The sequence below is a fragment of the Rhineura floridana genome, chromosome 2 (assembly GCF_030035675.1).
Source record: "Rhineura floridana isolate rRhiFlo1 chromosome 2, rRhiFlo1.hap2, whole genome shotgun sequence".
Classification (NCBI taxonomy): domain Eukaryota; kingdom Metazoa; phylum Chordata; class Lepidosauria; order Squamata; family Rhineuridae; genus Rhineura; species Rhineura floridana.
In genome coordinates, this window is record NC_084481.1 from 208,288,298 (window position 1) to 208,314,820 (window position 26,523).

General features: G+C 44.5%; 1 protein-coding gene across 4 annotated transcripts in view; it reads left to right on the forward strand.

The window, feature by feature from the left end:
- Positions 1–26,523, forward strand: part of PPP4R4 (protein phosphatase 4 regulatory subunit 4) — a 160,417-nt gene that overhangs the window by 121,006 nt on the left and 12,888 nt on the right. For 3 of the 4 annotated variants that reach the window (XM_061613257.1, XM_061613253.1, XM_061613256.1), the window contains 7 exons: positions 12,147–12,291; positions 19,350–19,391; positions 19,482–19,556; positions 20,933–21,008; positions 23,161–23,241; positions 24,067–24,160; positions 26,380–26,447. In XM_061613257.1, coding sequence (XP_061469241.1) covers positions 12,147–12,291; positions 19,350–19,391; positions 19,482–19,556; positions 20,933–21,008; positions 23,161–23,241; positions 24,067–24,160; positions 26,380–26,447 — 581 coding nt within the window. The remainder of the gene's footprint in view (positions 1–12,146; positions 12,292–19,349; positions 19,392–19,481; positions 19,557–20,932; positions 21,009–23,160; positions 23,242–24,066; positions 24,161–26,379; positions 26,448–26,523) is intronic. The other variant, XM_061613254.1, reaches the window with a different exon arrangement.

A 26,523-nucleotide genomic window follows, 5' to 3' on the forward strand; every position in this document is an offset into this window, starting at 1 on the left:
CAGCTGACACGATCGCCCCAGTGCGCCCTCTCCTTTGCAGAGCTCAACTGGCTCCGTGGTTTACCCCGGAGCTAAGAGTGATGAAGCAAGAAAGGAGACGTCTTGAGTGCAAATGGAGACAAACTCCCAACGGCTGTAACCTTGCACTTGTGAAGGTCTCTACCAAGCTCTATGTGAAGGCGGTGAGGGCAGCGAAGAAGCAGTACTTTGATGCCTCCATTCAGTCATCTTCTAACCGCCCAGCGGAACTTTATAAAGTTGTTCGGGGACTTTTACACTCTGGTCCTCAGAACGCAATAATATTATCAACAGCCCGCTGTAATGAGTTTGCGAGACACTTCCAAGATAAGATCACGAACATCCACCGGGACCTTGACTCCAACATTGTAGCAGTTGATCCTAATGAGGTGTCCAGAGCACAGTCCTGCCCTGTTTTATTGGATGAGTTTCAGTTGGTACAGCTCGAGGATGTGGACAAGATGCTTGGACAGGTGCGGGTGACCACGTCTGCTCTGGATCCTTGCCCCTCGTGGCTAATAAAGGCTAGCAGGAATGGAACAGCCGGATGGGCCAAGGAGGTGATCAATGCCTCTTTAAGAGAGGGAGTGGTACCACTCTGCCTGAAACAGGCGGTGGTGAGACCACTCCTAAAAAAACCCTTCTTGGACCCTGAAAATCTTGACAACTATAGACCGGTAGCAAATGTTCCATTCCTGGGCAAGGTTTTAGAGCGTGTGGTCGCTCACCAGCTCCAGGCTGTCTTGGATGAAACTGATTATCTGGATCCATTTCAATCGGGCTTTCGGCCGGGGTTTGGTACAGAAACAGCCTTGGTTGCCCTGTATGATGACCTCTGTCGGGAGAAAGACAGAGGGAGTGTAACTCTGTTGGTTCTCCTGGATCTCTCAGCGGCTTTTGATACCATCAACCATGGTATCCTTCTGGGGCGACTTGCGGATTTGGGAGTCGGAGGCACTGCTTGGCAGTGGCTGTGCTCCTACCTCGAGAATTGTCTCCAGAAGCTGGTGCTTGGGGAGCATTACTCGAATCCCTGGGTACTCCAATATGGGGTCCCGCAGGGTTCGGTCTTGTCCCCCATGCTCTTTAATATCTATATGAAGCCGCTGGGTGAGGTCATAAGGAGATTTGGAGTGCGTTTCCAGCAATATGCTGATGAAACGCAGCTCTACTTCTCCTTTTCATCTTCTTCAGGTGAGGCTGTTAATGTACTAAACCACTGTCTGGCCGCGATAATGGACTGGATGAGAGCTAATAAACTGAGACTCAATCCTGACAAGGCTGAGATGCTGTTGGTGGGGGAGCTCTCTGCCCAGATGGTAGATGTCCGACCTGCCCTGGATGGGGTTACACTCCCCCTAAAGGAGCAGGTCCGTAGTCTGGGGGTTTTATTAGATCCGCTCCTGTCACTGGAGGCTCAGGTAGCCTCGGTGGCACGGAATGCGTTCTACCAGCTTTGGCTGGTAGCCCAACTACGACCCTATCTGGACAGGGAGAACCTCGCCACAGTTATTCATGCTCTGGTAACCTCTAGATTGGACTAGGTAATGCACTCTACGTAGGGTTACCTTTGAAGACGGTTCGGAAACTTCAGCTGGTGCAGAATGCTGCGGCCAGAGTTCTTACTGGGACTAAAAAATATGATCATATAACTCCTGTCCTGGCCCAGCTGCACTGGCTACCAGTATGTTTCCGGGCCAGATTCAAAGTGTTGGTTCTTACCTATAAAGCCCTTAACGGCATTGGACTGCAATACCTGGCGGAATGCCTCTTCCGCTATGTACCTACCCATTCGCCGCACCTGACGTCGAAGGCCCTTCTCCGGGTTCCAACGCACAAGGAGGCCCGGTGAGTAATAACTAGAGCTAGGGCCTTCTCAGTGGTGGCCCCCGAGTTATGGAATGCCCTCCCTGACGAGATATGCCTGGCGCCTTCTTTGTTATCCTTTCGGCACCAGGTAAAGACCTACCTCTTTGCCCAGGCATTTTAACATTTTAAAATTTAAATTTTAATTTTAATCTATTTTTGTCTTAATCTTGTTTTATATATCTTTTATAGTCTATTGTACCCATCCTCATTTGTATGTTAACTTGTTTTTATATTGTTGTACACCACCCTGAGAGCTTGTTGCTATAGGGCGGTTTAAAAATGTAATAAAATAAATAAATAAATAAATAAATATGATTGAAGTTATAAAATTATGCATGGCATGGAGAATATGAAAAGAGAAAAAATTTTCTCTGTCATAACTCTAGAACTCATGGACATAGAGGATATCAATGGCTATTAGCCATGATGGCTATGCTCTCCTACATTCGGAAGCAGCATGCTTCTGAATACCAGCTGCTGGAAACTGCAGGACGGGAAAGTGTTGTGCTCAGGTCCTGCTCATGGGCTTCCCATAGGCATCTGGTTGGGCACTATGAGAACAGGATGCTGGACTAGATGGACCCGATCCAGCAGGCTCTTCTTATGTTCTTATAAATCTATACAGAGATGAACAAACATTATTCTTAATAGCTTCCGTTAAGTTCTCTGGGGCAAAGTATACACTTTGCAGTCAGCAAGACTGTTGGAAGAAGGACAAAACTGGGGTCACTTGTAGTAGGGGGCACATTTAACCATAACCCAGTAGGTTCCTGAGTACATACCTTAACTTCTCCTATATAAAATAATGACTGTGATTTATTCCTTTAGCAAATATGGAAGTGCTGTGTTTGGATACATGGGGGTCCCAGAGAGTAACTCATTTTTGGCCTGCATTTCTCTTGCATTACTCTGCTTGCTTCTATCTACAGTTAGTCCTGCTTTTTCTGGTGCAGCAAGTATCATGTACTGAAAGTGTGAGAACTTGTTCATAATCACATTGGACAGGACAAATAGCCTACTGTTGGGTAACTGTAAAAGTGACCTGATCCTCAGAAGAAGTTGTCTATTCTTAGTGCAATCCTAAGTCTTTTGAAGTCAGCAGTTAACATTTTTCCTGTCTAAGCAGTGTCGATATTGGCTGTATAGCAAATTGTTTGTTAAGTAGCCCAGAAATTACAATATATAATAGGTGTGATGTTGCCCAGAAGCATATGGACGAAACAAGAGTGTATAAGAAGAGAGAGATGTGAAAAATGTTCACAAGGAAGAGCACTGAAGTGGTTTTCTGTGCACCCTCCCAGATAATATAAAAGGAAGCATGAACAAATGACTTGTTGAAGTTGAAAGGGATTCTGTAATAGACAACTTCAGATACAAAAAGCAGTTGGAGATGAGGGTTGCAATCCAGTGAGTTCCCGAATGGGTGTGCAACAGAGCTTGTCATGGTTATTATTTATTCATTTTATTTAAATAAATGTGTAACCCGCCCTTCACTGTAAGATCAGGGCAGGGTATAGTACAAATTACAATCCCCCCAAATATATATAACACTATAACAATCAAACCACAAAGAACAGTTAAAACTATAGCACAGACTTTAAAATTACAAAAACCATGGAAGTGCAGAAAAGCCAGTTTCCATATATAAATATTAGTATCCTGTGAATGCCTGGGCAAAAAATGGATCTTTATCTGGCAGGGAAACAATAACAATGTCAGTGCCAGACATGCTTCTGGGGGGAAGGAATTCCATAGATGAGTGCTATCACAGAGGAGGCCCTTTCCTGCATCAGTGCATTATGTGCATGTGTCAGAGTTGGAATATCGAGAAGGGCCTCTCTTGCCAAACTTAGAACATAGGGTGTTTCAGGGAGAGGCATTCCTTCAGGTATTTGGGTCCCAAGTCACTTGGGGCATTTTAGGTTACTGATGAAAAACAAAAAAAGATGAGCATCCAAACAAACCCAGGTAAAAATGAAAAATGATAATATGCTGGCAATGAATTAATTTTTTTTAAGCCCAACACGTTTTGGCCTGCATGCATTCTAGCCTTTCAGAAGGGGTCAGTTCAAAATGAGAAAACAAACTTCAGAGATCTGACAATATATTCAGTCCTTTTCTTCTAACTCCTCCACCACCTTGAATTCATCCCAGAATTCATCTAGATAATGTCACACGAATTAAGAATTAATTAATTAATTCAGAATGAATTAATGGATTAAGAATCAGTGTGACATGATTGCAACTAGCTGAGCTGATTCATACTATGACAGCTGCATTCTGCAGAAATGGAAGCTTCCAGATTGTTTTATTTATTATTTATTTATTTATTAATTATTTGATTTATATCCCACCCTTCCTCCCAACAGGACCCCAGGGCAACAAACAAAAGCACTAAAAACACTTTAAATTGTCATAAAAACAGACCTTAAAATACATTAAAGCAAAACAACTTTAAAACATTTTTTTAAAAAGGTTTAAAAGCATCTTAAATAGAAAGGGTTAAAAAAAATTGTTTAGAAAAAAAGGGTTAAAAGAAAACATATTAAAAAGCAATTCCAACACAGACCCAGACTGGGATAGGTCTCAACTTAAAAGGCTTGTTGAAAGAGGAAAGTCTTCAATAGGCACCTAAAAGATAGCAGAGATGGTGCCTGCCTAATATTTAAGGGGAGGGAATTCTACAGGGTAGGTGCTGCCACACTAAAGGTCCATTTCCTATGTTGTGTGGAACAGACCTCCTGATAAGTATCTGCAGGAGGCGCTCACCTGCAGAGTGCCGTGATCAGCTGGGTATATAAGGGGTAAGATGGTCTTTCATGTATCCTGGTCCCAAGTTATATAGGGCTTTGTACTCCAAAACTAGAACCTTGAACGTGGCCCAGTAGCAAATGGGCAGTTCCTCATAAAGTACATTGCAGCAGTCCAAACAGGAAGTTACTGAAGCTGGATTATTGTGGCCAGGCTCTCTCTATTCAAGAATGGCTGTAGCTGGCTGTCGTGTCCAGGTTGAGGCTCAGGAACCAGACCAGTTGGTGAAAGCAAATCAGTTTTTATTAAAGTGATATCCAGACAAAGACTACGTCGTCTCATGAACTTTAACTACTAAACATAACCTGCGACAGAGAAGAGAGTTGACAGAACAAGGAACCACTACTCCCCCTGTCCCTTAAGAAGGGGGCAAATGAGCGCGAATTCTCTCACTCCTCCTCAAAGTGCCCTCATCCACACCCCGCCTCTCCCCCTTCTTTTGCCACCTCTTTTGCTGTCTCCTTGTATGTGGTGAAGGGGGTGCCACCGCCCCCTCCCCTTCTGAGAAATCTGACTCAGGTATGGGGGAAAGTGGGGGGGCAATGCTTAAACCATCTGGCTGTTTCTCCTTGCTTTTTCCTGGATCAGGAGGGGGTTGGATTCCTCCTTGCCCTCCCTCCTCCAACTCCTCCAAGCTTGGAGGGAGAGGAGGCGTAGGAAGCTCACGGTAAGAATCTGTGTCTGTTGGACATTCAAGGTCCTCGCTTCCAGACAGTTCTATCTCTGAGATTCCCTCCCCCTCTTCTGCTTCTCCTTCACACGACTCTGTCCAAATGACCCCCTCCCTCTCCTCATCGTCTGAAACTTCAGGGCCCCAATCCTGCATCCTGACACCATCCCCTCCTCCATGCTGTGCTCCCCCCCAACTTGTTGGCTTAGGACAATGAGGGAACCATTGATGAAAGTCTCTTATTAAGTCCGGAGCATGGACATCGCTCTCATTTCCCCACGATCTGTCAGCTGGTCCATAACCCTTCCAATGAATCAAATACTGTAGTTTATTACGCTTTCTCCTTGAGTCCAGAATCTCTGCCACTTCAAACTCAGTTTGCTCATCCACTATTAACGGCGCCCCTGGAGATTCCACCGGTCTTAACTCACTGGGAGAGGCGGCTTTCGTTAACAAGGAGTGATGAAACACAGGATGTATTTTAAAAGTATCTGGCAACTTCAGATGATAAGCCACTGGGTTGATTTGCACCTCTATTTCAAAGGGTCCCACTCTCTTATCCTGCAGCTTCCTGCATTTGCCCGGCATCTGGAAGAATTGGGTAGACAACCATACCTTGTCTCCTATCTGAAGGGGGGTCCCCTCCCGTCGATGTTGATCAGCAACTCGTTTATACTCCACTTTGGCCTCGTCTAATTGTTGTTTCAGTGTCTGCTGCACCGCCTGAAGCTCCTGCAGAAATTCCCCTGCGGCCAGTACAGGCGTACTCCCTGTACTGCTGGGGAAAGCCTTGGAATGGAATCCATAGTTAGCGAAGAAAGGTGTTTGTCCAGTACTGGTATGCAAGGAGTTATTATAAGCAAATTCTGCAAAATGCAAATAGGAAACCCAATCAGTCTGTTGGTAAGACACATAACAGCGCAAATACCTTTCTAAAACAGCATTAAGTCTCTCCGTCTGCCCGTCCGTCTGGGGGTGATGAGCTGAAGAAAGTTTTAGCTCCGTTTGCAGCTGATTCCACACAGCTCTCCAAAATTTAGCTGTGAACTGAGTTCCCCGATCTGAGACTAGGCTATTGGGCAATCCATGCAATCGGTAGATTTCCTTTATAAACAATTTTGCTGTTTCTCTAGCTTCTAAGGCTCCTGAGCAAGGAAGGAAATGAGCCATCTTGGTCAATGAATCCACTATGACCAATATAGCTGTCATTCCTTGTGACTTCGGTAGATCAGTTATAAAATCCATGGAAAGGTCCTTCCAAGGTTCACTCGGCGTTGGTAAAGGGTCCAACAACCCTACAGGTTTCCCCGTGTCTGATTTCGCCCGCATACAGACAGAGCATGATTTTACATAGTTTTCAATGTCTCGGTGCATTTGGGGCCACCAAAAATCCTTAGCTACATTTTGAATGGTCTTAAAAATGCCAAAGTGTCCAGCCGTGATAGAGTCATGACATTGACGTAAAATTCTGAGTCTTAGGTCCCCCTTTGGCACATATCTGGCGGCTTTAAACCAAAACAGTCCATCCTTCCAATGGAAACTTACTTCTGAATCCGGATCCTGTTCCATTTCCTGAATGTATCGTTGCATGCATGGATCCCTCTGCTGTGCCTTCTTGAGCTCCTCTTCCCATGAAGGCTGGCATAATCCCAACATCAGTTTTTCTGGCGGGACAATGTACTGGGGAGGGCTGCAAACTTCATCTCCTTTATATTGCGGTTGTCTGGATAGAGCATCTGCTCTCTGATTTTTTGCATGGGGATGGTAAGTAATCCTGAAGTTAAACCTGGCGAAAAACTGCGACCAACGTATCTGTCTCTGGTTCAGCTTCCGAGCTGTCTGCAGACTTTCCAAGTTCTTATGATCAGAATGCACTTCTATCTGATGCTGGGCTCCCTCTAAGTACTGTCTCCAATTCTCAAATGAGTCTTTGATGGCTAACAGCTCTTTTTCCCACACTGTATAATTTCTTTCGGCATCTTTTAGTTTTCTGGAGAAATATGCACAAGGGTACAATTCCTTCCCATCCATGTCTGGTTGCAAAAGGACCCCCCCATGGCTACGTCTGAAGCATCTGCTTCCATGACAAAAGGGCGGGTAGGGTCAGCAAAACGCAAAATAGGCTCAGATGCGAATTTCCTTTTCAGTTCCCCGAAAGCTCTCGCTGCGTTCTCTGTCCATTGGAACTTTCCTTTTCCCCTTAAACAGTCCGTAAGGGCAGCTGTTAGCTTGGAAAAGCCTGGGATAAATTTTCTGTAGTAATTGGCAAATCCCAGAAAACGTTGTGCATCCTTCTTGGTGGTTGGCTGGCCCCAATCCAATACACAACTCACTTTTCCTGGGTCCATCTCCACTCCTCCTGCTGAGATTCGGTATCCAAGGAAGTCCAAAGATGACAAGTCAAACCCACATTTCTCTAACTTGGCATACAAGTGGTTCTCTCTCAGTCTTTTCAACACAGTTTTCACGTGTTGGTCATGTTCTTCCTGGCTCTTTGAAAACACCAGAATATCATCCAGATAACAAATCACGTATTGATCCAAGAGGTCTCTAAACACTTCGTTTATAAACTTCTGAAACACTCCAGGGGCCCCACATAGCCCCGAAAGGCATCACCAGGTATTCAAATTGACCATAGGAGGTGTTGAACCCGGTCTCCCATTCATCCCCCTCTTTCATTCGAATCAGATTATACGCCCCTCTTAAGTCCAATTTCGTGAAGATTGTTGCAGAACGCAGTCGGTCTAACAACTCCGGAATCAGGGGCAATGGATAACTGTTAGGGATGGTAATTTGATTTAAGGCGTGGTAATCATTACAGGGTCTGAGTTCACCTCCTTTCTTATTTATGAACAGCAAGGGGGCCCCTGCGGGGGATTGTGAGGGACGGATAAATCCTCGCTTCAGGTTTTTGTCCAAAAACTCTCTCAGAGCTGCTCTCTCTGGCTCTGTAAGGGAGTAAATTCTTACAGCTGGAATGCTTGCTTCTGGCAGTAGATCAATAGCACAGTCATAAGGGCGATTAGGGGGCAAGGACTCTGCTTCCTTTTCATTAAACACACCCTCAAAATCCACATATTTCGAGGGAAGTACCACTTCCTTGACCTCTTGCACAGCTCCTGCCAGGGCTTTTACGGTTATCTCTGGCTGACAGTTCTCGTGACAGTACTGAGAAGTGAACCATACAACCGCATCCTTCCAGGCTATTTTTGGGTCATGCTTTGCTAGCCAGGGCATTCCCAGAATCACATCAAAGTTCAAGAGATCTGACACATACAAGGAAATGAGCTCTTCGTGCCCAGGAATTTCTACCTTTAATTCCTCTGTGGCTCGAGTCACTCCACCCGACTTCAATGGTCTGCCATCAATAGTTTCAACTGACAAGGGGATTTCCTATTTCCATTGGGAGATTCAGTGACGTTTTGCCAACTTTGCATCAATGAAATTGGTAGAGGCTCCACTGTCAATCAGTGCTGTAGAGTTGAACATTACTCTTGTGGAAGTTGTAATCCGAATAGGTAGCACCAGTACCCCTTTTGAAGGGGGCTGTGCTACCGGAGGCCCTTTGTACACAGCAGCCCCCAGCCCTCTGGCCTGCACGAGAGCTGGGTACTTTAGTTTCCCGACGGCCCTGTTTTATCTCCTTTAAGTCTGCATTCCCTAGCAACGTGGCCCGGCTTTGAACAGTAAAAACAGAGATGTTCCCGACAACGCCTTTCTTTTTCCTCCTCCGATAGCTTCGGATGAGCCCCTCCCGATCCTTCTCCCGTGTTACCTGACACCCCGGGAGTCGGAGGGGTTTTACTGCGAGAGGCTGAAGCTGAGTATCTTTGTACGTCCTGTTTCCTCTCCAGGCGCCTTCTTTCCAACCAGTGATCGATTTGCAGGCACATCCGAATCAGCCCAGGCAGATCAGTTGGGGGTGTAGTTCTGGCCAGATCATCCAAAATCTCGGCATTCAGTCCACTTCGGTACATAAACATCAGGGCTAAGTCATTATAACCAGTTTCCTGGGCCAGAATTTTAAAGGCATTGGTATACTCTGAAACAGTTCCTTTCCCTTGTTTCAAAGCGCTCAGTTGCCTCGCCACAGTCTCCGCTCTTTGGGGGTCCTGGATGGCATCCTTTCTGACCAGATAAGGAGTGACCCACTTGGCAGCTTCCCCTTCCAATAGACTGATCACGAAGGCCACTTTGGCCGCATCACTAGGAAATTCTGCATTCCTAATGTCCAGGTACATTTCACATTGAGCCACGAAGGTGGAGAGTTGGTCACTCTGTCCCACATACTTAGGTGGCAATCCAATCGGAATCTTAACCACAGCGGCTGAAGGGGTTGTCCGCATTTGGGCTATCGTGGATTTCAAAGTTTGGTTGTCAGTTTTCAATGCCCTCACCGATGCCAACAAGGTTTGGACATCTACCTGCAGATCTGCAACATTAGTTTTCAGCTGTCGCACTTCCTCCGCCTCAGAAGTGGGCTTTGTCCCCCCTGCTGCTCCCTGTTCCATCTTGTCCTGTTCAAGTGGCAGGAGCGTCGAGGGTTGGGTAGGTGGTTCTGTCAAACTGTTGTGTCCAGGTTGAGGCTCAGGAACCAGACCAATTGGTGAAAGCACATCAGTTTTTATTAAAGTGATATCCAGACAAAGACTACGTCGTCTCATGAACTTTTAACTACTAAACATAACCTGCAACAGAGAAGAGAGTTGACAGAACAAGGAACCACTACTCTCCCTGTCCCTTAAGAAGGGGGCAAACGAGCGCGAATTCTCTCACTCCTCCTCAAAGTGCCCTCATCCACACCCCGCCTCTCCCCCTTCTTTTGCCGCCTCTTTTGCTGTCTCCTTGTACATGGTGAAGGGGGTGCCACCGCCCCCTCCCCTTCTGAGAAATCTGACTCAGGTATGGGGGAAAGCGGGGGGGCAATGCTTAAACCATCTGGCTGTTTCTCCTTGCTTTTTCCTGGATCAGGAGGGGGTTGGATTCCTCCTTGCCCTCCCTCCTTCTCCAACTCCTCCAAGCTTGGAGGGGGAGGAGGCGTGGGAAGCTCACGGTAAGAATCTGTGTCTGTTGGACATTCAAGGTCCTCGCTCCCAGACAGTTCTATCTCTGAGATTCCCTCCCCCTCTTCTGCTTCTCCTTCACACGACTCTGTCCAAATGACCCCCTCCCTCTCCTCATCGTCTGAAACTTCAGGGCCCCAATCCTGCATCCTGACACTGGCGAACCAACTGGTCTGTTTCAGTTGTGGACACACTCACTCACACAAACACACATAATACATGAAGGCAGCTGTGAGAACAGGATGCTGGACTGAATGGACCATTGGTCTGATCCAACAGGCTCTTCTTATCATTCTTACAGCATATATTTTAAGGGTGGTTGCTTTGAAGAAGTAGGAGGCTTCTGCCCAGTGTCATGTCCAGTCACTCTGAAAATTTCGGCATATAGCTATTGCATCACCTTGCTTGTTTTAGCAAACGTTGCAGTTTTTACTGCTACCTCGATTACGGCTTTACACTGTACACCAAAGGATCATTAAAAAACAGGCCAAGAGAAATTGGTTCATATTAAGTGCTAGCCACAGACCTGAACTTACAAGATCTGAACAAGGTGGTCCATTAGAGAGGCTCTTGGAGGTCCCTGATTCATAGGGTTGCCATAAGACATAATTGACTTGAAGGCACATAACAGCAACAAAGTGCTAGAACAGTATAACCCTCCAACAGATTATAGCATTTTTGTTTAGCATTTCTATATTGTACAGTGCCTGCCTTACTGTTGAGAGAACACAGAAATGGCATGGCCCTTGCCTCAGAGGCCTAAAGCCCTATTCAGAGAGGACAAAGCTTAAGAAAAGGACAGTACTTGCTGCTGCTTTGCAATCAAGTGCTCAGGAACACTTTGACCTGGAAAGTGTGTGTGTATATATTATTATCAGCATTAGCATTTATTGTCCGTCCTTCACCCAGAGGTCCCAGGTTGGGTCACAAGAACCCCAAAACACAGTGTTAAAAACAATTAAAACCACCCAGGGTACTAAAAATATACATCTCAGATGTCAAAGGCCAGGGTAAAGGGGTGAGAGGGAGGAATGGGCAAGTGACAGGGCAGAAGAGAGACATGGACCACAGGGGATGTATATTTTTAAGAAGTAACCAACATTTATAGGATAGAGTGCTGTATAAATGTGATTTTTCTTAATTAAAAAAAACCCTACCACAATATTTTCTGCTATATGCGTTGATTAGTCAAAACTAACCAAAATCTATAGTATAGTTTTGTTGTTGTTATGTGCCTTCAAGTTGATTATGACTTATGGCAACCCTATGAATCAGTGATCTCCAATAGCATCTATAGGGTAGAGTGCTGTAAAAATGTGATTTGTCTTAATTAAAACCCTACCACAATATTTTTCACTATATGCATTGCTTAGTCTTGAAACGTATTCCTCTTTGCATTTTGCACAATCACAAAATTATTTAGCTCAGTAGTAGATCATCTGTTTGCATTCAGGAGGTTACAGATTAAATCCGTGGTGTCTCCTGGTAGGGATGGGAAAGAGTTCCTGTCTGAAATCCTGGAGAGCTGCTGCCAGTCAGTGTAGACAGTATTGAGCTAGATGGACCAATGTTCTGACTTGGTATAATGTAGCTTCTTATGTATATAGATCAAAGGGATACTAATAAAGGGGAGATATACTATTGTATTTTCTTAACCTATTGCCAGATCTTTACGCTTTTCCAGCCGGCATATAAATCTTACTTTTCCTCTGTAGAATGAAGCTTTGTTATTTGTTGCCAAAAGTGAAGTTGACTCTCAAGGTTCCCACAGATAAACATTTACTGCAGCAGCTCGAACTGTGTGTAAGAAAACTCCTGTGTGAGGAGAAAGACAAAGATGTCCTGAGCATTGTTAAAAAGGTATGCGAGGTGGCTTCTTCTCCTTTTACTTATCCAATATTTTTCTCACATTGTTAGTATATTAATGAGAGTGTTATTTGCAGATTTTCTGAGTTCTGTTCTTGCTATTGAGTTTTTTAAAAAATAGCGCTATCTATTATAAATATGAGCAAGTAGTACTGTAGAATACTTTGGACAGAATGAACTGGGGCTATGGTTGAATTGTGTAGGGTCTCTATTGAAATTTGGAATTTTTGAAGGAAAAAACAGTTTCCATCAGGATCACATTTGCTCAGAAATAAGTTGTACTGTGTTCAGTGGAGCTTACTCCCAAAACAGTGTGTATAGGATTAAACGATAATGGTAACACATTGTCCTAGTTCAGCTGTAAAAGGAAACAGGGAACAAACCAAGATCAGAAACAATGGTTTGATCCCGGTTTATTTGAACAAAGTACCACTTAAACAAACCACAGTTCAAATGTAATGGGAAACTGTGGTTTGTTTACAAGTGGAAGTGGATATTTCTGATTTCCACATGGCTGCAAAAGTAGAGATGGAAGGGGAAATTCCATGAGCCCAATGCTCACAGTGGCTCATTCATGAAGAGGGAAACCATGGTTTCTGGTAATGTCTGAACCAACCCATTGAATCTTAATATGTAAAAACATGGGAGTGGAAATGAAACTGACTCTTTAAAATTTGGTCATTTTAGAGACAAAGGGAAAAGAAACCAAATCGATTAGTACTGGAGTGACAAAGCCTTAGTGAAATACTACTAAACTGACTAGTAATAAATATGGGTTAAGTGGAGATTCTCAAGCATGGCAAAGCAGTTGTGCGAGTGCTTCAATCAACCTGGCCAGTGCTCTTTCATGCCACCACTAAGTTGCCCCCACGAGGTGTGGAGACATAGCACATTTGGCTTGAGTTGTAAGAATATGGTCCAAGCGTCAAGGCCCCAGCTGACAAAGCGTCAAGGCGAGTTAAGCAGCAGAGCGAGTTCGGCAGCAGGGCGAGGAGGCCAGGGCCCCCCACTCTGCCCGTCTGTTCCCTGACCTCAACTAAACTGCAGTCTCCAACCCATTGATGTAATAAACCTTAAACAAAACTATGCAGGTAAGAAGCCAGCAGGGGTGTGGGGGCTTTCCAGTGTTTTGCACCGCCTGCAGCATGTACGACTATCTGCCTGTTGGACAGAAGTCGTGGGTGTGCTCTCGGTGCAATGAGCTCCTGGCTCTCCGGGAACGACTTCATTTCCTTGAGGCCAAGGTGGCGGACCTGGAAAAGCTGAGAGAGGCAGAGAGGTGTGTGGAGGAGGCCTTCAGGGACGTTATAGCTGTGTCCTACTCCAACGATGATAGCTCTCCTGCTATCATGGACAACGATGGTCTCGGGGAAGGAGAGCATCCAGCTGAGGAAGAGGGAAACGATCCCTTAGAAGGGACCCATTCCTTGGGGGATGAGCAGCTATCCTCTCGTGCCGAGGATATATCTCCAGGGGGTGGAGGGATCCTTGTAGTGGGTGATTCGATCATTAGGAACATAGACAGTGGGGTGTGTGATGGGCGTGTAGACCGCAAGGTTTTTGCCTGCCTGGTGCGAAGGTTGCGGATATCGCCCGTCGTTTAGATAGTTTGGTAGACAGTGCTGGGAAGGAGTCAGTGGTCGTGGTGCATGTTGGCACCAACAACATGGGTAAATGCAGCCGTGAGGTCCTGGAAGCAAAATTTAGGTTGCTAGGTAGGATGCTGAAAGCCAGGACCTCCAAGGTGGCTTTCTCTGAAATGCTACCGGTTCCACGCGCAGGACCAGCCAGACAGGCCCAGCTTCGCAGTCTCAATGCGTGGATGAGACGATGGTGTCGGGTGGAAGGGTTTGGATTTGTTAGGCACTGGGGAACATTTTGGGACAAGCCGGGCCTGTACAAAAGGGACGGGCTCCACTTGAACCAGAATGGAACCAGACTGCTGGCACTTAAAATTAAAAAGGTGGCAGAGCAGCTTTTAAACTGACTGAGGGGGAAAACCCGACAGGAGCTGAGAAAGGTCCGGTTCGGAATAAACCTCCCCCCTGGGATAAAAACCAAAGAAATGATGAAATTTTAAAAGGGGTAGGCCTAGAAGTAGGCATTGTGAGAGCAGGGGCACAGGATATAAATTCAGAAGAGCAAAATTACCACAAGCCTAACCACAAGTGCCAAAGACACTTGAAGAGAGACACTGCTTACAAGTGCCTGTACGCTAATGCTAGGAGCCTCCGAACCAAGATGGGAGAACTGGAGTGCTTGGTCTTAGAGGAGAGCATTGATATAGTGAGCATAACGGAGACCTGGTGGAATGGAGAAAACCAGTGGGATACGGTTATCCCTGGATATAAACTATATCGGAAGGACAGGGAAGGACGTATTGGTGGCGGAGTCGCTCTATACGTGAAAGAAGGCATTGAATCCAGCAAGCTCGAAACCCCAAAAGAGGCAGACTCCTCCACAGAATCGTTGTGGGTGGTGATACCATGCCCCAGGAGGGACTTAATACTGGGAACGATCTATCGTCCCCCTGATCAAAATGCTCAGGGAGACCTGGAGATGAGATATGAAATTGAGGAAGCATCCAAACTAGGAAATGTGGTAGTAATGGGTGACTTCAACTACCCGGACATAGACTGGCTGCATATGTGTTCCAGTCATGACAAAGAAGCAAAGTTTCTAGATATTCTAAATGACTATTCCCTAGACCAGTTGGTCATGGAACCGACCAGAGGGACGGCAACCCTGGACTTAATCCTCAGTGGGGACCGGGACCTGGTGCAAGATGTAAGTGTTGTTGAAGCGATTGGGAGCAGTGACCACAGTGCTATTAAATTAAACATATATGTAACTGGCCAATTGCCAAGAAAATCCAACACGGTCACATTTGACTTCAAAAGAGGAAACTTCACAAAAATGAGGGGATTGGTAAAAAGAAAGCTGAAAAACAAAGTCCAGAGGGTCACATCACTCGAAAATGCTTGGAAGTTGTTTAAAAACACTGTATTAGAAGCTCAACTGGAGTGCATACCGCAGACCAGAAAAGGTACCGCCAGGGCCAAGAAGATGCCAGCATGGTTAACGAGCAAAGTCAAGGAAGCTCTCAGAGGCAAAAAGTCTTCCTTCAAAAAATGGAAGTCTTGTCCAAATGAAGAAAATAAAAAAGAACACAAACTCTGGCAAAAGAAATGGAAGAAGACAATAAGGGATGCTAAAAAAGAATTTGAGGAGCACATTGCTAAGAACATAAAAACCAACAACAAAAAATTCTATAAATACATTCAAAGCAGGAGACCATCTAGGGAGACAATTGGACCCTTGGATGATAAGGGAGTCAAAGGTGTACTAAAGAACGATAAGGAGATTGCAGAGAAGCTAAATGAATTCTTTGCATCTGTCGTCACAGTGGAAGATATAGGGCAGATCCCTGAACCTGAACTAACATTTGCAGGAAGGGATTCTGAGGAACTGAGACAAATAGTGGTAACGAGAGAGGAAGTTCTAAGCTTAATGGACAATATAAAAACTGACAAATCACCGGGCCCGGATGGCATCCACCCGAGAGTTCTCAAAGAACTCAAATGTGAAATTGCTGGTCTGCTAACTAAAATATGTAACTTGTCCCTCGGCTCCTCCTCCGTGCCTGAGGACTGGAAAGTGGCAAATGTAACACCAATCTTCAAAAAGGGATCCAGAGGGGATCCCGGAAATTACAGGCCAGTTAGCTTAACTTCTGTCCCTGGAAAACTGGTAGAAAGTATTATTAAAGCTAGATTAACTAAGCACATAGAAGAACAAGCCTTGCTGAAGCAGAGCCAGCATGGCTTCTGCAAGGGAAAGTCCTGTCTTAGTAACCTATTAGAATTCTTTGAGAGTGTCAACAAGCATATAGATAGAGGTGATCCAGTGGACATAGTGTACTTAGACTTTCAAAAAGCGTTTGACAAGGTACCTCACCAAAGGCTTCTGAGGAAGCTTAGCAGTCATGGAATAAGAGGAGAGGTCCTCTTGTGGATAAGAAATTGGTTAAGAAGCAGAAAGCAGAGAGTAGGAATCAACGGACAGTTCTCCCAATGGAGGGCTGTAGAAAGTGGAGTCCCTCAAGGATCGGTATTGGGACCTGTACTTTTCAACTTGTTCATTAATGACCTAGAATTAGGAGTGAGCAGTGAAGTGGCCAAGTTTGCTGACAACACTAAATTGTTCAGGGTTGTTAAAACAAAAAGGGATTGCGAAGAGCTCCAAAAAGACCTCTCCAAACTGAGTGAATGGGCAGAAAAATGGCAAATGCAATTCAATATAAACAAGTGTAAAATTATGCATATTGGAGCAAAAAATCTGAATTTCACATATACGCTCATGGGGTCTGAATTGGCGGTGACCGACCAGGAGAGAGACCTCGGGGTTGTAGTGGACAGCACGATGAAAATGTCGACCCAGTGTGCGGCAGCTGTGAAAAAGGCAAATTCCATGCTAGCGATAATTAGGAAAGGTATTGAAAATAAAACAGCCGATATCATAATGCCATTGTATAAATCTATGGTGCGGCCGCATTTGGAATACTGTGTACAGTTCTGGTCGCCTCATCTCAAAAAGGATATTATAGAGTTGGAAAAGGTTCAGAAGAGGGCAACCAGAATGATCAAGGGGATGGAGCGACTCTCTTCGAGGAAAGGTTGCAGCATTTGGGGCATTTTAGTTTAGAGAAAAGGCGGGTCAGAGGAGACATGATAGAAGTGTATAAAATTATGCATGGCATTGAGAAAGTGGATAGAGAAAAGTTCTTCTCCCTCTCTCATAATACTAGAACTCGTGGACATTCAAAGAAGCTGAATGTTGGAAGATTCAGGACAGACAAAAGGAAGTACTTCTTTACTCAGCGCATAGTTAAACTATGGAATTTGCTCCCACAAGATGCAGTAATGGCCACCAGCTTGGACGGCTTTAAAAGAAGATTAGACAAGTTCATGGAGGACAGGGCTATCAATGGCTACTAGCCATGATGGCTGTGCTCTGCCACCCTAGTCAGAGGCAGCATGCTTCTGAAAACCAGTTGCCGGAAGCCTCAGGAGGGGAGAGTGTTCTTGCACTCGGGTCCTGCTTGCGGGCTTCCCCCAGGCACCTGGTTGGCCACTGTGAGAACAGGATGCTGGACTAGATGGGCCACTGGCCTGATCCAGCAGGCTCTTCTTATGTTCTTATGATTGTTGGGCCTGTGTTAAGCCCTCCCATAACTGCATCATCCTGTTCCAAATTCCTGTGTGCCAAAGCGCATCCCAGACTTTGCCTAGGAGCTTCAGAATTGGCCCATATAATGAATTGTAGACAGTAGCAGCTGGCAGAGATGGGTGGCATTGCTTACTTGACTTCTCAGTGCAGAGGGAGGGTGAGGCAGTGGGCAGGTGGAATTGGGCGTAGTGGCAAGAATGGCGGATTGGCTTCATTGCTGCGCCTGCATCATGCTAACCTCCCCATGGCCTCTCCCCTCTCCCTCTCAGTTACCGCCAGTGACTTCTGTCCTGCCAGCCACTCCTCGTTACAGTTTTGCAATTGAAACAGTCTTGAAGTCTGTGAAAAAAAAGATTGTTGCATAATTTCCTGCTGTTATGTCCAGTGCTCATCCTACACAGAGTAGATCCATTAAATAAAATGCACACAGCTAACTTAGGTCAATTAATTTCAAGAGGTCTGCTCCAAGTATAATTTAGTTGGATACAACCTCTAGCCATTTAGATTTTATTAGAATTTTGCCTATATAGTGTAGTAGGAAGAATTTAGAATATGTTTTACCCATCTGCAGGAGTGTGAACTATAATTTAGTGCCTATATCTAGAGATGTGAGAGCCAGTGTGGCGTAGTGGTTAAGGTGTGTACAACCTGGGAGACCAGGGTTTGAATCCCCATAGCCATGAAGCGCACTGGGTGACCTTGGGCCAGTCACTGCCTCTCAGCCTCAGAGGAAGGCAATGGTAAACCCCCTCTGAATACTGCTTACCATGAAAACCCTATTCATAGGGTCGCCATAAGTTGGGATCGACTTGAAGGCAGTTCATTTCCATATCTAGAGATAAAATCATTATAGTAAATGTCATGGTTGTTGCTTCCATTTGGATTTTAAGAGGTCAGAGGTTGCTGCTGTTGACAGAACCCTAACTGGGCTTTCCAACTATATTCTCTTACTGTTGTTCTACTCTGGAAAGCTGCAATGACAGTGCAAAACGTTGTCCACACGCACACAGGTGTTAGACTGTTCAAAACTATGAAATCATTTTAAGGCGCATCTCGACCAATTTTCATTGTAGTGAGTGGCTGGCAGAAACCACATACACTGTGCCACATGCCAGCCGCATCGCACATTAAAACATGCATTGAGTTCTGTGAACTCAAGCCAAAGATGGGTTAGAGGGCTTCCAGGCAGAAGATTTTCTGCAAGCCGCACTGGATCTGTGCAGTACACAAATTAAATGCTGCTAGTTCAGATTGGTAACTGAAGTGGCAAGTAGAAAGATCTTCATGGTAGAGCACACCAAAAGAGTATTGCATGTCTGTCAACACGCACTCCCGCTTCTCAGGAGCTGTCTCATAGAGATGCCATTTGTGAGAACCAGTGCTACCCTCCATATTGGTGGAAGATGTACAGCCTCTACTAATATGGAGAGAAGCACTGGTTGTCTCAAGCAACATATGCACAAGAGAGCTGCTCAGCGGCATCTCCTGTGAAGGCCGCTATAAGTGGGACCTGGCCCCATGGGTATGTGTTGGCATGCTGAAAACTATAAGAAGAAAAGGCTATTTTCACACAATTCATGATGGCCACATATACAGCATGCACACAGAGGCCCCAGGTCTCCTAAATGGCACATCCTCACGAGTCCCGCCCAATGGCTGCTCCTCAGGTGCTTGAATGGGGGCCACTGTAAGTGTAAACCGGCCCATGTTGCCGGTGAGGCCACAGATGTTTCAAGGATGCTTCTAGGAGACCAAACCGTGTTAGCTTTTTAAAAAAAAAATCATTAAAACTACCTAAAGTAATAATTAAACCTTTTTAATAGATGGTGCTGGAACTGGACAGAATGGAAACCTCTTTGGATGCTGTAAGTATTTACTAAGACAATAATCGGAAAGAGCAAGCTGAAACTTTTGGCATGATCATTGACTGCTTGTTTGGTTTATCCTTTAAATAGTTTCAGAAGAGGTTTTATGAAAATGATCTATTGGACCAGCAAAAGGAAAGAGAGGAACACCTTCTGTTGGAAATGGTAGGTTTATTATGATAAGTAGTAAGGTAGCAGAATACGATATAGTCTCCCCAGTGGATCAAGAGTAAAAGTTTAAAATAACTTCCCAATACATCAGGGTCAAAAAGCAAAAATCCTAAACATTCCAGACATATGTTACCCAAGATGTCACTATATTTCTGGGGCGGAAGTCGGGGTGCTCCTGGTGCGGAAAGAAATTGATAGAATCTTTAGTAGCTGCAGTCTACTCTGTGTGTGTATATATAAATTATTGCCAGAAGAATATGCACATCAAGCTACATCAATTGTGTGATTATTTTAATAATAATACTTAGCATTTATACAGTGCTTTTGGAGTGTGGAAAACACACCACTAATCCACACAGAAATCCTGAAAGGTAGGCAGAAGTGGCTTGTTGGGTGGTGGAGCCATGGTGCTAGCTTCCTAGTAGGAGGGTTGCTGGGGCTTACTGGGACCGGAGGAGGTCTGTGTGCTGCAAACTCATCAGCGGAGCCAATCTGGCACTCCTGCTGCTACGCTTGCACTGTGCACACCTCCTAGCCGCCTTGCCACTGTCCCTCCCTGCCAGTAAGCAACAGTGACCCACCTGCCAGAAGGCTAGCATAGGGGTTTTGCCCCACCCGGCAAGCTGCCTTTGAAGTTAGGACAGCATTGTGATGCAAATTAAGGAATAGTGCCTACGGGCCACCTTGGTTCCTAGTCAGTTCTAGCACAAGACATTTGACTGCCTGAAATGGAGCCCATATGGCACATGCACAGCCCTCCTGTGAACAATACTTTGGTTCACTGTTCAGTCCTCTGCCTCCCTTCGCGAGTGGAGAGGTTGCTCCACACTGCTGCTTGGCAGACCTGTCCCTGCTTATGTCCGAGGCAAAATCTTGACCAGGACGTTCCTGGCTCATGGCTTATGCTCTTAGCCTCTGTGCTATACCTGTTCTCTTGCAACAGTTTCAGTTTCACTACATACATGTCCACGTCAAGCGTTCAAAGTGTGGGTTGCCCATGGTAGCTTTGGAGAAATGTAACTGGTAAGCATAACTCCTATGGTTTACCTCAACATCTCAGAGAGGAAACACTGAAGTTTAAGTGGTCAGACTTTGCTTTATATTAAAAACCACAATCCTGTGTGGTGTTACTGGAGGGGTATTTGTTATTTGTTTTTGTTTTATTTTAAGGGAGGGGAGGTACAGTTTCTGGAGATAGCGTGTTTTGAGCTGTTTGGCCACCAATGGCATGCTGGTGGCATTTCAGGCTGCACCTTTCTCTCTTTACAAGCTGATTGGGTTGTGGAGGCATGCTTCTCTGCAGGCCACAGCCCACAAATTTTAGATTTTAAGTTTCCATTACCACTGTTGTTAAATTGTTTCCACAACAGGAACAATTAGAAAAAGAGAAACAGCAAAATGAGGGCAGGTCTACCAGTATGAGCGATAAAATATATGAAAAGAAGCGTAAGTGGTTTTTTTGTTTCTCTTCCCAAAGGCTTCTTAATTTCTTTTTATTGGGAGTGGAGGTTGCTGAGGTGGAGGTGGCAAGGACTGTTTCTAAACTGAATTAATGTTGTATTCAGAAGCACTGGGGATGATGATATTAGTTAGTAAGATCTTCTGGCTGTTACTAATTTAGTGTGTGAAATGCATGTCGCAACATTCTACATTTGTACAGCTTGATGATTATTAAATGCTTCAGCTGGGACGGTGCAAACAATAACCTGTGTGAATGGAGCAGAATTCCTTCCTGAGCAAGTGAGGCAGACTCTGCTGCTCACCAAACAAAATCAGAGGAGGGGTCACCAACCTTTTTGGATCAGACAGCACATTTCAAATTTTGAGAGAGTGCTGGGGGCACCAGTCACAAAATGGCTGCAATGGGGGTGTGGCACACAAAATGACTGCCATGGGGGCCTGGCATTGCACAAAATTAGACAGTAGTCATGGTGAAGCTTTTTCCATAATTATATTTCCATGCTAGAAAAGGTTTGACCTATTTAATACCTGACTTCCATACAGCTGTTAAAGACACAAGAACCCTGTCTTTTGCAATGCCAACCCTAAACCAAAGCCTAGGCTGCTATCCTGTACCCACTTACCTGGAAGTAAACCCCATTAAACACAAAGAGTCTTACTTCTGAGTAGACATGTCTACCATTGTACTGTAAGTTAACTATACAGTGAATTCTTAATGAGACCTTGGTCTTCAGCTCCTGCAAAGCAGAAAACATGTCAACCTCTACAAAGTTTTCTCATTTGTCTTTTTTTGGGGGGAAGGGGGATTCGTCAACATTCACCCACACACTTATTATGTAGTAGTATTTGTGGTAAATAATGCTAGGCACTACCTGATCTCAGGTGAACCCACAATAGATGCATCCTGGTTGCTAGGGGAAAAAGGACAAACTGGAGATTCTAAGGACTAGGAAAAACAACAGAAGCAGGAAAAGTGCACTAAAAGGGAGGGCAAAACAGCAGCTCTCTAGGACCCCAGGGATGCCTATTGTCCAAACAACTCACTTATCAATCACAGCTCTGGCTTAACTCATTGGCTAATAACATTGACAGGCAGGAGCAGCCAGCCTGGCTCATTGCACAGAGATTGCTTAGAAGGGTATCTGCACATTTTCCTCCATAAATTTCTTTCTAGGAAGGGTAGACTTTCTAGTTAAAAAATGAAAGCTCAGAGTCTGGGCTGCCAGCTGGAGGCACCGTTGGAGGCCTTTGTGGGCACCATGGCACCTGAGGGTGACGGGTTGGCAACCCCTGCACCAGAGCATGTGATGCCAAAGCAGCAACATTGTCTCAGGCCTTCTGGATCCATGGAAGCTGAAAATGTCATTTGGATGGCTTGCAAGGGTCCTCTGGCCCTGCCTCCTGCCTGTGCTAGACGAGGGACCTTGAGTGGCTCCAGTGTATCCACAGCCACGGTGTGTTCCCTCCCCCACTGCTCTCCCATACTAGATCTGTTTTTGTGTTGGATGTGCATTTGTGCAAACTATAGTTAATGAAAACCATAGCCCTTTGTGAGCCAGGGACTGAAATTGTAGTTTGACGTGGGTTTGCAAGCCATAGTTTTAAGAGAACCTGGTTTGCATTAAGCATTCTTGGAGTTTGTGCATGAGTAGCGCAGAATCATAGTACTGGGAGGGGATTTAGCAGGAATTATTTCAGAGAGGGAGGAGGGAGGTTTATGAGGGTACTCCCTCCTGATTTTCAAACCATGGTTTGGTGGGAGCCTTAGGTCAATAAATTGTGCTGCTTCAGCAATCAATCTAATCCAGATGTAGACTTTACTAAGTGCTTCAAGCATCAATTATAATGGTCAGCGCCTTGGAGATGAAAGATATAATTTGAGGTTCTTAGATGAATCCGTGCCCTATAGCAGAAAAAAATTCCTATCTAAAATATCTTCAATATCTATTCTGCACTATATTCAGTTTCTGCTGTGATAACACGACAGCTTTTATTCCAGGATAATGTATTATTATCCCATTAGCCTTTTTTCTAGAGTTTATGATTTCATGGAGCTTAAGATGTTAAGACTGACAGTGTGCAGTCTTTACCTCTTTAGTTAATCTGAATGCAGTGCTTAAAATGACCTTTGTTATAGGTAGAGACAGTAAAGCATCAACAACTTTGGCCAAAAATATACCAATATCTGTTTCTGGAAATGCTTCAGGTGCTTCAACAAGTAAGAAACAATTCCCTTCTGTACACTTTAAAATCTCTGTCCGCAGCACAACGAACATAAGAAAACACAGGTTGAAAAGCATCAGGATAGACAACCATGTGATACCTATGAGAGGTACCACAGGTGTAGTCCGGTGGAGCTCCAAATGCATTAACTCTCAGGTGCCCTGTGTATCCTGGCTCCTATGTATGTACTTGCAGTCTCACACTCCCTGCAGCAGATATCCTTGCAACCATGTTTCTATATTCCCTCTGATTGCCCACCCATTTGCGGTTGTTGCTTGAGCACCCTTCTTGGCCCTTAGCCAATTAGGCAGTATTGAGTTTCAGGCAACCATGCCTGCTGATTTTGCTTCCCCATTCTTTTTACTTCCCCTTCCTGGTTGAAGTACTCATGCTTCATGGCCATGTACCTGATACAAGTTGCCCTACACAGCCCCCTTCAGTCATATCAGGCCCTGTCAATCCTGGTAGCTGCTACTTGTATTTATTAGTCACATGAGCTTCTGTTCACTGAAAGCAGGTTACATGTTTTCACCCAAAACCACATGATGTTATAGGAAGACCTTTATGCGCATTGATAAAAATTGAGTGCCAGAACTTTATTGTGGTTTTCTAGGTCTCCATTCCAATTATTCTTTCCCTGTAGTATGAATCCTCTTATTGTTGTTAGCAAATTGTAGACTGTATTGCTATAGCACTTTCATTCTTCTGTTGTGCTGATGAGAAGACTCAGTACTGATGGAACTACTGTAAGAAAACAGTTAAAAATACAGTCAGGCTGTAATTGTGTCTTAATTTTTTATTTTTTAAAAATGGCCTTTAGGCAAAGAAGTAAAAAAGTCAAAATTGGTTCGAAGCCAGTCTTTCAGTAGTCAAGCCTTGCACTCAAAATATGGAAACATAGACAAGTGTCCCAGGTACGTAAAATTTAGTTTCCCCTTATTTCTCTGGTTGTACAGTAACAGCATGCCGGTATTCTTTGGTCACTTTCTAGAGGAATGTAGGACAGTTAGGGATGGATGGATTAGTTTATTTCCATTTCACATCATTTTTGCATGCACTCAATCTGTCCTGGTCAAACTGGTCAAAGTCAGGCACAGACACGAAGATGTGCTTTTCTTTAAAAGCTTTAACGGAAAATTTCAGTTCAGAGCGCTTCCTGAATCAGCTTACAGGTTACACAGGATTTAGCATCTTTACCAAGTATAACCAGGCACAACTACCCTGCATTAAGATGTTTTCACAGCAATTGGCAATGCTGCCCTGGGCTCCTGCTGGGAAGAAGGGCAGGATATAAATTAAATAGTAAATAAATAAAAACATGCTCCCTTACCAGCCTTAAGTAAGGATGGGCAGGCTCCCTACTTACGTGAAAAAAGTGCCACAGGTGGGAGTGCGCATGCACATACTCCTCTTCAGTGGGACCCCTTTGAGCCTGCTGGCACAACAGCCTACTGGCCGAAGGCAAGGGCGGCTGAACCACTTCAGCAAGTTCCTCCTCCTCAGGAGGAGGGCTGTGCGGTGGTGAGCGAGGAAGGGAGGTGAAGGGAAGGTGAAGAGGCAACTTCCTGATTGGGCAGTGCCTCATCAGTGGTAATTGGATCTATAGGGGCAGAGCTGTTACTGTCAGTGGCACAGAAGCCTTCAAGTTCAAATGTGTCTGAATGCATGTCACTGGGGCCTTTGCCCAATCCAAGCCTGTCTCCTCCTCCTCATCATCATCGCTCCAAGACCTTTCCACAGGGCACATGACATAATCAGGAGTCTATTGTGTCTCATTTCACAAATTTTTTAAAAGTGCATTTAAATTATTCACATTTTATATGCATTTTCCCCCTAAATAAGCATTCAGTACATTTTTAAAATCTAAAACCACATTGTAAAATTTAGAGACGTGTGTAATCCGATTGAAAGCTGGGTTCCAGTCCATATATAAGTCTGGAACTGTTTGCTTTAAAAATGCGGACCAAATTAATTTCTTCTCCATCCGTAGTAACAGTGATATATAAGCAAGTTAGTTTAAAATTTGTATAAGTAGGTTGTGACTGGAAACTTCCTCCCAATCCCACAAATGATTTCAGTAACATTCCTTAGTTTGGGAGTGCTCCATGTGGAAAACAACTAGGTCCAAGACCAATTTGGTATGAAATCATCTACCAATCCCGTATTTTATACCCAATGAGCAAGTGGAAACTTAAACCTGTCATCTCTAGGGATGGGGAGGATTCCATTTCGATTTGTGTTTTGGAGTGAACCTGTCCTTGGACCTCATGCATGGATTGGAATTTAGATCTGTGCATTAAGCCACATAACAAACCAATCTGCACATTTGTTTCTATGGTACTTACAAGGTGCTCCAAGGGCTGCCATTTTCTTTAACATGCTTAGAGCATCTACTATCTCCTCCATGGCCACATGGTATAAAAAGATTTGTTAAAGAATGCTCCCAGGAAATGACAATATATCATAACATGCAGTCTTGGCACAAGACAGAAATAGATGGATCTGTCCATCCCTAGGTGACCCCACAAGCTTTCCTTTAATGGATAAAACACAATACTTCCTTGATAAGCCAGAAAGGAAATTATGTGACAGCTAAAGGCTGAAATCTTACTTAATATGTGGATATAGCACTCAATGGGACTCGCTTCTGAGTAGACACATATAAGATTGTGTTCTGAAAGACACCCAGACAGTCCATCAGAGACAAGGTCCATCAAAAGAAGATTTGTGTAAAAAGGTTGAATTCCCATTGTCTTTAGATGTCCTTTCTAAACAAGAAATCTAACACCTTCATCCACTACCCAAGTCAAATATAGTACATTGATGAAAGTCCTTTATACTACATAATGTATAACATTTCAGATGGCCGTGAACATCTAACATTAGCATCTGACATTACCACACACATTGTTATGTATGTATTGTAGATTTTTTTGTTTATTATGTGAGCTGCCTTGAGGGTCGTCAAATATCAAATGCAGTGGGGCTCAAACTTCAGAATGGGATTGGGAATATTGCAAGTTATTTTCCAGTTTGGAAGGGAAATTCTTTGTTTTATTTGTGGGGAGGGCTTGCCGATTACTAATTCTGGTTATTCTTTATTACATCCTCACACATTTTTGTGCCTCTTCAGCAAAAGTTCTTCAACAGGATATACTTCAGTGTCTACAGTAGGAAAGACTTCTGTATTCACATTTGCAGGTAAGCAGGTTGGCTAAGTTTGGGGGGAAAAGGCATTTATTAAAATTCTTTTATTGATTTTCCCCAAGCCCAAAGA